At 39.0% G+C, this 11,978-nt stretch overlaps 1 protein-coding gene across 1 annotated transcript; it reads left to right on the top strand.

Annotated features, from left to right (window-relative positions):
* Nucleotides 1-391: 391 nt before the first annotated feature.
* ankrd1a (ankyrin repeat domain 1a (cardiac muscle)) lies at nucleotides 392-8,045 on the top strand. The gene is made up of 9 exons (XM_085799197.1): nucleotides 392-524; nucleotides 2,211-2,357; nucleotides 3,810-3,938; nucleotides 4,347-4,454; nucleotides 4,541-4,639; nucleotides 5,506-5,604; nucleotides 6,269-6,367; nucleotides 6,997-7,095; nucleotides 7,800-8,045. The coding sequence occupies exons 1-9, from the start codon at nucleotides 498-500 to the stop codon at nucleotides 7,890-7,892; spliced, it is 900 nt and encodes a 299-aa protein (XP_085655323.1). The 5' UTR covers nucleotides 392-497; the 3' UTR covers nucleotides 7,893-8,045.
* Nucleotides 8,046-11,978: the final 3,933 nt, after the last annotated feature.

Genomic DNA, 11,978 nt, shown 5'->3' with positions numbered 1-11,978 from the left:
TTTTAACCTGGATTTAAAAGTGCTGACAGTTGGGGCTGATAATATATGATATGATATGATATGATATAAACAAATGTATGTGGTACTTTTATGCATTTAAAACCTGAAAACGGGTCAGTGGTGACCCAAACACAAGAGAAAGGTTAACGTACCAGAAATCTTTCAGCAGTGACGCCTCTCAACCTCACGTCAATCTTTGTACAGTGACACACTGAGATCCCAGCAAAGGGCCAAACTGGGCAGCAGCAGCAGCTTGTTGGCACTGAAGGAGCCAAATGAGCACATGAGGACAGTAATGTGATCTGATCTGAGTTGACTGACAGTCGCTGCTCTCCCCCCTCTGCAGAGGTTTGACAGGACTATAAAAGAGGAGGAGGCTCCGGCTGCAGCCAGAAGAGACGGACAGAGACACCGAGGACAGACGACCAGGACGTTGGACTAACTCTATCTACTTCCTGTCTTTTATCAACTCACTTCCACTCAACACAGACTGAAGGATGGGACTGCACAGCGTCGAGGAGCTGGTGAGAACCACACTGATGATGATGATGAGGATGATGCACTGCAAAAACTCTATATCTTACCAAGAATATTTGTCTTATTTCTAGTTAAAATGTCATTTCTAGTCAAAACAAATCAAATTATACTAAAAATAAGACTCAACACATAAAAAGCAGCTTGTTTTTAGACACTTTTTACTTCTTTCAAGCAGATTTTCACTTGAAATAAGTAGAAAAAATCTGATAGTGGAGCAAGTTTTTCTTTCTTATTACAAGCACAAAAATCTTGCTTTCACTGGAACATTTTTCTACTTATTTCAAGTGAAAATTAGTTTGAAACAAGTGAAAATGATCTAAAAACAAGTTAATTTTTAGGTGATGAGTCTAAGTCTAAGTGGAAAGAGATTAGTTTTGACTAGAAATGAGACATTTTGACAAGAAACAAGACAAATATTCTTGGAAAGATTTTGAGTTTTACAGTGTGATGCAGCTGTAGGATCAGACAGAGCAGCATGTGGTTCAGTGGGACAGTGGGACAGTGGGTCGTCCAGCCGTGGTTCGATTCCCCGGCTCCTTCAGCTCAGTTCAAAAGTGTCTGAACCCAGAAAACTGATCCTGATGCTGCAGTGAGTCTGTGAACGGAGGGAAAAGTTCATGAATGTATTTGGTTTCTACTTTAAATACGCAGCAGATGATCTGAACTGAGGGAGATTTTACATATTTACTTCACAAGAAGCTGAAGATTTAATCTAAAATGTAAAAATCTCATTCATATTTTTCTCATTTTGATTAGAAAAAGATTTTGTCAGTAGGACAAACAAACCAGACACACCAGGTTCTGTTTGTAGCCTACCTTTATGTCGCCTTCAGGCCACCGTCTTGTGTTGGCTGCAGCTTGAGTCTGATTTATGCTCATTTAATAATGTGAATCATTTAGATTAATATGAACATAAAAACAGAAAGTCAGCCTAAGATATTAAACATTTACACTAGAAAAAAAGATTTATTTCAGCCTACCTATAGGGAGATTCATACCACAGTATAGAAGCAGAGCAGGAAAAATAATAATTCATTCATAAAAAATAAGAACAAACAAAGAAATATACAAAACTAATTATCTCTTAATAGATTAATCCTCCTTCACTCTGCCTGACGACGGTTTGAAGTAACTTTATTAAACGTATCAATATGCTCGTGTGTCGTTTCTCTGGTTTTTGTTGTTGCAGCTCATTTCATTGTTTTTATTTGACCCCTTCCTCCTGGTTAAAATGATTCACTCACTTTAATCAAAGAAACACTTGTGACTCATTGCACAGTTGGAGTGTGTGTGGTGTGTTTAAGTTCCTCCGTAAACGGCAGCACTCGCCTTTCTTTCCTGCACAGAATAATAAAATGAAGATAATAATAGGCAAGGCAAGGCAAGGCATCTTTATTTATATAGCGCATTTCATACCAAGGCAACTCATTGTGCTTTACATAAAGACAAAACATTAAAAAAAAGAAGACAGAATAAAAACAGACAAAACACTAAAAACAGAGTTACAGTAAAAGCAAGAGCAAATAAAAGAAAATAGATAAAGTTTTAAGTTCTCAGCTATAAGCATGTGAAAAGAGAAATGTTTTTAACCTGGATTTAAAAGTGCTTAATAATAATGATGATGATGAACAATAATAATAAAAAGTTTCTGTGTTTCCCGTTCCCTCCTCCAGGTGACCGGCAAGAGGCCAGAGGGAAAAGAGTCGGAGGACTTCAAAGGGGGCGTGTACGAGGCGGCCGTCAGTCAGGAGAAGCGCGATGACATCACGGGAGTGGGCGGAGCTCTGGTGGAGGAGGAAGTCAGCGTGGCCGCGCTCAACGTAAGAGATTAAAACCAACCGTTTACTTTTCACAATACACTGCAAAAACTCAAAATCTTCCCAAGAATATTTGTCTTATTTCTTGTAAAAATGTCTCATTTCTATTCAAACTAATCTCTTTCCACTTAAAATCAGACTCACCACCTAAAAATGAACTTGTTTTTAGATCATTTTCATTTGTTTCAAACACATTTTCACTTGAAATAAGTAGAAAAATCTGCCAGTAAAAGCAAGTTTTTTGTGCTTGTAATAAGGAAGAAAAACTTGCTCCACTATCAGATTTTTCTACTTATTTCAAGTGAAAATCTGCTTGAAAGAAGTAAAAAGTGTCTAAAAACAAGCTACTTTTAATGTGATGAGTCTGATTTTAAGTAGAATTAGATTTGTTTTGACTAGAAATAAGACAAATATTCTTGGTAAGATAATGAGTTTTTGCAGTGTAAAAGCTGCTCGGTGCTTCATGAGGAAATAAAAACGAAACATTTAATAAGAAGCTTTAAAGTTGAGAAGAACTAACACAGATAGAGCAGAGACCTCGGTGTGTTAGCGCCCCCTGGTGGCCGGAGGGGGGGGGGAGGGGGCTGCAAGACGCTCCACAGAGCATCTGTAGTTCAGTTTAGGTGATGAGATGAAGATATAAATATATCGTGCACAATAAAAAACTGTGAGATTAAAATAGAGATCAGGTTGATAAAAGGAAGAAGATGATGAAACAGATCATGATGAAATAGATAAAAACAAGATGCAGTAAGAATGTTTAATTTGTCCTCCACTGGACTAAACTCAGAAACTAAAGTCTGACACAGTTTAAAATCACATGAATTAGCAATTAATTATTCATTGTATTGTATTTGTAACAATATAATGTAGGCTACTCATCAGTGTGAGTGCATGTTAATAAATCACATCTGTGTAGGATCAAAAAGGAGAGCAGGTTAACAAAGGGAAGAATACAAATTTGATTCAAGAAAACAGCAAAATTACGAAAATATAATTAAAAAAATGAAAAAAGATGCAGAAAGAATGAATAATTTGCTGTTATGGGGTCAGATTCAGGTTAGAACAGGTTGGAACCACCGGGATTTACTCAAAAACTAGAATTAGAGACTTAGACTCAGAGATACTTTATTGATCCCAAAGGAAATTCAAGTTTCCAGTACTGAGCATAATATAATATAATACATTATAATATAATATAATATAATATAATATAATATAATATAATATAATACATTATAATATAATAAAGTCCATAATATGTAGCTGTAGTTCTCATCACTGACAGTAAAACGTCAGTAGATGAACCGGTAGCACTGATTGGTCCACGCTGCCACCTGGAGGCGATGAGGAGAACTACACCTGTCAGAGTCTCTGCTCTTATTATTATTATTTATTCAGAATGTTTTGTTATTATTATTATTATATTATTATTATTATTATTATTGTTTCCAGACTGATAAGAGCGGGCGGCTGAAGCTGGAGACGGTCGACGACCTGTTCAACATCCTGCAGCTGAAGAAGAGGAGGAGAGAGAGGAAGAGTCCCGTCCACAAGAAGCAGCAGCAGCAGCCGGAGCCCCTGGTCAGAATACACACACACACACACTACACACTCTACACACTCTACACACACTACACACACTCTACACACACACACTCGCACACATACACACACACACACACACACTCTATACACACACACACACACTCTACACACACTACACACACTCTACACACACCGGACACACACTATACACACTCTACACACACATTTACATCCTGAACGCCTCACAAACAGCTGATTCTTCCCATCATGCACCAGAAACTTCAGCTGTGACAGAAGAATAAGTTGGAAAAACACACAGTACAGTGATAGTGGAGCAGCATTACCCAGCATGCACTGCTGCTGCTGCCTCACCTACAGTACAGTACATCTCATGTGTGTGTGTGTGTGTGTGTGTGTGTGTGTGTGTGTGTGTGTTTGCTGCAGCCGGAGACGGTGGACGAGCAGTCGTTCCTGACGGCCGCCATGGAGAACAAACTCCCCGTGGTGGAGAAATACCTGAGAGACGGAGGGAAGGCCGACACGGCCGATCACGTAAGAGACACAGAGAGAGGATTGTAAAACAAAAGAAAAAACAGTTTTTGATGCATGAAATCTGAAGCGTAGTTGCTCCTCTCCAGTTCCAGAGAACAGCTCTGCACAAAGCCTCGTTCAGAGGTCACCTGGAGGTCATGAGGAGGCTGCTAGAGGCCGGGGCCGCCATCGACAAGAAGGACAAGGTGAGGAACGCACACACACACATACACACACACACAGTTTAGTTTTAGTGAGTTCAACAAGTGATGAATCAGTTTTAATTCAGTTTTTATTTCAAAGGAATTGACTAGTTTTTATTTAGAAGCACTTCTTACATTAGACCGGTCATTATTTGAACCATCTGACCCACTGCAACATCATCTGGAGTGACACAGTTCCCAGTTATCTGGGGAAGTTGCTGATTCTGCAAAAGAAAATTATACGTATTATATCTTGGTCCTAATTCGATGCCTCCTCTGATCCACTCTTTCATCGCTCTGGCCTTCTAAAAGTTACTGAACTCAACAGTTTTCATAATGTCTGCACCATGTATTCTGTTGTCAATCTGCTTAACCACAGACTTTGTGACCTTATTCCAATCTCCTCTCCATCCCATCACATGCCTATCAGACTAGGAAAAAGCATCATATTAAGGGAAAAAAGCGGAAACTCAAATGTACCAGTTTCAGTATAGTTTCCTATGTCTTCAGCTGCTCTTGTTTTTAAAAAGAAATTTAAGAGGCAGCTGCTGCTGAAATACTACTGCTATGCTTTATGTGCTGCAACTTTTTCATGTTTACAACTTTGACTTGTGACTGTTGCTGATGACCAGAATCACTCTTATCTCCCTGTGGGTCGTACTCCAAGTCGTTTTCTTCCTGCAGCTTCAGACATCGACCAGAAAACTACAACTAAGCTGCTGATGAAACTTTACTTTACTGCAGTTTAGCATCGCTCACTTTTTAGTTTTATTCCAGTTTACTAGATTATTTTTTCACTTCTAGTTGTTAGTTTTAGTGAACTATACTAACCCTGCTGTGTGTGTGTGTGTGTGTGTGTGTGTGTGCAGCTGGAGGCCACAGCGGTGCACTGGGCCTGTAGAGGAGGAAGTCTGCCGGCGCTGCAGCTGCTGCTGGACCAGGGAGCCAAGTTCACCTCCAGAGACAAGGTGAGAGTCTCACTGTCTCAGTGTCTGTCCACCTGTAGCTGTAGCTGTCCACCTGTAGCTGTCCTAGGTTTAGCGAACTAAGTCAATATTGCACTAAAAATGTACATTTACAGTGGTAAAATGAAAAGTACACTAAAGCAATATTGCACTAAAATGTAAATCCAACAACAAAGTTACAATATGCATGTCTTAAATGTTGCACAAAAGTGACAATGGTAATGTTGATGTGTTTTTGATATGTCAAAGAGCCACACTAACATGTGATAAAGCACACAAGCATCTGTTATGTATGCTGGCACTGGTAACAGTATAAAAAAGTTTTAAAAAGTTCTGTAGTTAAAATTGGGCTGGAATATAAGAAATTTGATAGCTATGATGGATATGTAAAATTACTATCCATATTATCCCACCGGTCACAATTGTGGCCGACTATAAAACTCACCTTTTTCCCTATTTTTCCATGAAAATGTAAAAAAGTAATGATTGATTATTTCAAAGCGTTGCTACTGGCACATGATTTGGATATTTTCAAGTTTATGGGTTAACTCAAAGACTAAAATCTGACAAAGTTAGAGACTTTTCGACTCAGAGAGACTTTATTGATCCCAGAGGAAAGTGAGTGTCTCCCCCTGGTGGTGACGTCTGTCTCTGTCTCCCCCTGCAGCTGCTCAGCTCTCCGCTGCACGTGGCCGTCAGGACGGGACACTGTGAATGTGCCGAACACCTGATCCACTGTGGAGCCGACGTCAACGCCAAAGACAGAGTGAGAGCTCACACACACATTACGCACTCTTTACACACACATTACACACACTTTACACACTCGTTACACTGCAAAAACTCAAATATCTTACCAAGAATATTTATCTCATTTCTAGTCAAAACAATCTCATTCTACTTAAAATAAGACTCATCACATAAAAAGCAGCTTGTTTTTAGACACTTTTTACTTCTTTCAAGCAGATTTCACTTGAAATAAGTAGAAAAATCTGATAGTGGAGCAAGTTTTTCTTTCTTATTACAAGCACAGAAAAACTTGCTTTCACTGGCAGATTTTTCTACTTATTTCAAGTGAAAATTAGTTTGAAACAAGTGAAAATGATCTAAAAACAAGTTCATTTTTAGGGGATGAGTCTTATTTTAAGTGGAAAGAGATTAGTTTTGACTAGAAATGAGACATTTTGACAAGAAACAGGACAGATATTTTGAGTTTTTGCAGTGTATAAAGTCATTAGCTGTAATGTAACACAGTTTCAGCTCAGATTAAAGCCGTGGCTCCGTAGCAGCGAGAATCTGACCGGTTTAATTTTTTTGTTTATGTCATAATGCTGCTTTGGAGAAAAACTTTATAATACATCTTCCTCCTCCTCCTCCTCCTCCTCTCTCCTGCAGGACGGAGACACGCCCATGCACGACGCCGTCAGAATAAACAGATTCAAGATGATCAAGCTGCTGATGATGTACGGAGCCAGTCTGACCACCAAGAACTCTGTGAGTCCAAGTCCACATCCACTCAGATCAGAGAGAGATAAGAGAATATTCAATAACCTATGTCACCATTTGTATCAAATTTCATACATGAAAATACAGAGTTTTTCAGACCTCTACTTTTTTTTTTTTCCTGAAAAACCTAATGTATAGAATCAGATACATGCAATGATCAGATAATCCACCAGGGTGCAGTTAGTTATTGATGCACCAGCAGCCTTCACTTGGGACATCCAATATGGCCGCTGTCAGTCAGGGACCCAAATGTGTTTTCACATCGATATTTTTGCCACTTTTGAAAAAGATAACGTAAGAAAAACTTAATTTTTTTTTACTGAAACTTCAATAGGAATAATTACTGCATTGATGCAAAGTAAAACTACTTAATATTTCATAACTTATTTTATAGTAGAACCGTGTTGAAAATGTGTGTATCAAATTAGATACAGCAGGTATGTAAGGTCATTTTCTATGCAAATCTCCTATTTAAAAAAAAAACATTTTATGTCAGAAGGTCCAATAAAGGGTCGAATGTCAAAAAAAATTTGAATTTTTATTATTATTATTATTTCATTGTTCAGGCTTTACAGGGAAAATATCAGATATTGTAGTGACAGTTTCTTTCAACAACCGACCAACCAGAACCAACATGTTGCTTCATGTTATTTATAATGTTGTAACAATGTGTTTCTGTTTCTGATCCTCAGGATGGAAAAACTCCTCTGGAGACTCTGAACTCGTGGCAGAACGGAGCCAAGAGCCTCCTGTGCAACTTCAGCGAGGAGAAGACCAACCAGTAGAGACCAGTATAGACCAGTTTAGACCAGTTTAGACCAGTATAGACCAGTATAGACCAGTAGAGTCTAATATAGACCAGTAGATACCAGTATAGACCAGTAGAGTCCAATTTAGACCAGTAGAGACCAGTAGAGACCAGTTTAGACCAGTATAGACCAGTATAGAGACCAGCAGAGTCCAGTAGAGTCCGGTAGAAGCTCCTCTAGACGCCAGAGAAGTGAAGGAGCCTTCGATCAACAATGTGAAATCTGATCATTGATAATTAATGTGATTATTGCCACCGATAGATAGATTGATTGATCGTCAAATATTGCTGGACAATGTCTCGTGATGAAGATGTTTCTGTTCTTAATTTTTAACTTTAAGCTGAGTTCAAGTCAGCAAAGATGATCTATTTATTGATTATTGATTAACCACTGGAAACGTGCCAGAGTTGCATTTATTGGGTTTGATTGATTGATTGATTGATTGGTTTCAACACTGATCGTCTGTAGTTCTACCAGTGAGTTCTGTCCTTGAGGAGCTGGTAGACGACGTGTGTTGAAGCTTAAACATTCAGACCAGTTGAACCAAAGTGTTTTGGTCTCATGAGTTTTCAGATCGATGAAGGACGAAGGAAGTTTTTCTGATCAGATCGATTGATTCTCTCACAAACTGATTCCTCAGACGAGGTTTTTTGATTTCTTTTCCTTTTAATGTTTGATTTTCCTCCAGACTCAGATTCTGTTTCTGCTTCAGCTTCAGGCTACACACACACACACACACACACACACAAACACACACATAGATAAGTGTGAGAGAGAAGGATGTAAAAAGTCGCTGTTGGTTCAGAGAACGTTTGAAAAGTGTTTATATGGATTAAAGTCGTGATGATGATCTGATTTATTTTTTATTGTGACAGATGTTTGTATATTTTCTGCTTGTGTTGTATTTATGGACTGATTCAATAAAATAAAGCATTTTGAATTTATCTGTTTCTTATTGACTTTTCTTCATATATCTTGCATTTAAATTATTACAAGTTTAATAATACAAATGTTATTTCACTGGAACAAAAATGTGAAAAAGGGAAAAGGTTTTAAACAGCTACATTTTTTCTTTGAAGAGTTTTTTTCTTCTTCCTTTTTTTCCCTTTCAAAATAAAAGACTGAACATTGATTATCGAACTGATTTTGCGGTGGACTTGATTATTGAATTGCTGCATTGCAAAGATTGTTTTTGTTGTTTATGTTGATCAAGTGCTGCATGGTTTTTGGTTGATTAATTGAGCTGTACACTAGGGGTGTGACGATACACTCATCTCACGAGACGAGACACGAGATTGGGTTCACGAGAACGAGACGAGAAGAGATTTTAAGAAAACTACAATGACAAAATATATGACTGGACCAACAGACTTTTATTTAACCGAGTTGCACAAGCATTTTGAAATGTTTTATTGTAACTATTTCCATGCATGATGTAAGCATGAGCTTTAAATAAATTTCTTCTTCCACAAATTGAAACTAAAACTAAAATTTATAAAAGTTAAAATAAATTAAATTAAAAATTAAATATTTATTTCTTTTTTTCAAGTGCAAACACTATTATGTGCAGTGTTTCCTCTAGGATTTTTTAAAGAAGTGGCAGCTGCTGGTGAGCAACTGATAAAAGAAAAGAAACATTTCCGTGTAAAGTTGTTTTTCAGCAGCAGATGTTATCAGGTTGTCACGGTGACAGAAACCACAGGGATCTGATGTCGGGGCAGCAGCTCAACCTCTGAGAGGAGGAGGGGGGGGAGAGAAAGAGAAGACTGTCACTGTGCTTTTTCGTCCCTACTACGCTCACACTAACTCTTTAATTAACAGAGTGGGAGTGCAAATACCTCTACAAAGTAATCCTACACTTTTAGTAACACAAATGCTAAATTAAACAACACATAACAGACTAAAAGTTGAAAAGAAAGTGACTGTTTAGGCAAGGCAACGTTTTTCCACGTATTTCCAACCTACTCGGGATGCTTGGATCCTTCCCGAATTCCAATCCAATTCCAACGGCCGTTCTTGGCTCAGCAGCAGGTAAAAGGTAAAGGTTTTAGTGGATCAGGTGAAAGTGGTTTCTGCAGCAATCAGCCCCAGACTTTAAGATAAAAGACCCATCACATCCAGGAAACCACCACTTCACACTCTTGCCATCTAGTCTAGTACGAAGAGGGGGGTATCATGCACCCCCCGGAAATATACTTCTAACCAGTGTTTCTAGATTGGAAAAAATGTGTAGAAAATGATGAGCTATGTTAAAAAGTTGTCAGAATGTCCCATGTATCATTTTTATGCAAATTAGTGCCGCCATTATCGAAAAAACCTAATTTCACTATATCTCAGCCAATACTGCAGATGCCTGAAGAGTCGCACATCAAGACTCCAGAACAGTTTTTTTTTATCCCTGTGCCATTAAAGAGCTGAATAGCAGCCTAAAGAACACATAGGCAACAATGGGTTGTGCAATCTCCAGCGGGCAATATGCAATATCCTGTTTGTAGACTAATGTTTTTATATGCTTTTATACTTATTTTTTATGTGATGTTTCTATAGGTCTTATGTTTTGTATTGATTCTGTCTTGTGTGTTGTGTGGTACCACAGCGGAGAAGCAACATGAATTTTGTTGAATTCTTTTTCAATGACAATAAAGGCAATCTAATCTAAAGGCAATCTAAACTTTGGCTCAGCAGCAGGTAGATCCAGGTGTGTGTGTGTGTGTGTGTGTGTGTGTGTGTGTGTACCTGCTGTAAAAGATAGGCTAATTCTATAATCATAGAAGGCTGAAAATCTCAGGACATGTCTGCTCCAACTATTCAGCAGTGTAAAGCTAAAGCATGTGTGGGCCTTCTGTCATATAGATATCTGACAGTAGCTGCAGCATCAAGATAGAGATGAGAACAGGGCAGAAGTGGTGGAAGAAGACAGTGTGGCCTGAAAGAGGAACATGGTGCAGCAGAGGAAAGGCTCATCACTGGCCGGACCAGGCAAAAGATTTATAAAATGAGTTTTGTTTTTGCTCTCCAGCCACAGCTCCACACTAGACCAGTTCTGAGTTCGGTTTCATACACTTGAGTAAGTGAATGGGGGGGGGTTCCACAATAATCCATATTAATGGGGATTCATAATAATAAACTAAACTAAACTACATTAGACAGTAAATACCGTATTGACCCGAATATAAGACGACCCTGAATATAAGACGACCCCCCTTTTTTCAAGACCTGTCTTTGGAAAAATACCTTTTTCAGACAAAATCAAAGAAAAAATGTATCTTTTTAAAATCATGTTTTCAGTATCTGTGAAATAACATTCTGATAGATTGTAGCGCCCACTGATCTCTGAATGTGTGTAGGTGTGTGTCCATCTCTCTTGCGCTCTGTTTACACAAAAAGGCACACGCATCAATTGCGGTGTTTTATTTTGAAAATTGTTTTGATTTTGAAAGTTGAGCGGATTCTCTCGTGTTTCTTTGTTTGACCTGCCCGGCTTGACGCCATCGCTCGCAGCTCGCGCACAAAATAGACCAGACACCGAAACGATCACTGCAGGACGTCTGGTGTGAACGACACAATCGTTTAACATGAGCCCCGAAAGGAAACTGGCTCAGCTTCTCGGCGCTTCGCAGGTCACTGGTGTGTGTGAGTGTGAGAGGAAGAAAAGCCCTGACTTGCTTGGACAGACGTTGTTTGATGTCACCCGCTGATTTGCATATAAATATCTAGACCCCGAATATAAGACGACCCGTCTTTTTCAGACTTTTTTTGACGGAAAAAATATCGTCTTATATTCGGGTCAATACGGTAGTTTGAAAAAGTGCGCCCCCCTGAAAAAATGTAATGCCCCCCCTTGAATTTGTTTCTGCAGCTGGGTCTGATCAGGGCCACCGTGGAAAAAAAAGTGAGTTCTGACTTAAAAAAAAAAAAATCTCCATAGCTCCAAGGCACCGTCTGTACCCGCAACGGCACCGGTAACATCACCGGTTCCAGCAGCGGTGACGGACGGCACCGGTAACATCACGTCACGGTTCCCGGTACCGGCAGTGACGTGGCCGTCCAGCGCTCGTCTGC

Source organism: Trachurus japonicus, chromosome 15 (assembly GCF_045865225.1).
Source record: "Trachurus japonicus isolate A0001 chromosome 15, Traja_1.0".
NCBI classification, from domain to species: domain Eukaryota; kingdom Metazoa; phylum Chordata; class Actinopteri; order Carangiformes; family Carangidae; genus Trachurus; species Trachurus japonicus.
Note: the sequence above shows the minus strand (reverse complement) of the source record. Positions and strands in the feature narration are given on the sequence as shown.

Bases quoted from the DNA above. Each gene is read 5' to 3' on its own strand.
- ankrd1a (XM_085799197.1), top strand. From the start codon at position 498: ATGGGACTGCACAGCGTCGAGGAGCTG. The intron at 2,358-3,809 runs GTAAGAGATTAA...TATTGTTTCCAG, and splicing joins TCAGCGTGGCCGCGCTCAAC to ACTGATAAGAGCGGGCGGCT. The intron at 3,939-4,346 runs GTCAGAATACAC...TGTTTGCTGCAG, and splicing joins AGCAGCAGCCGGAGCCCCTG to CCGGAGACGGTGGACGAGCA.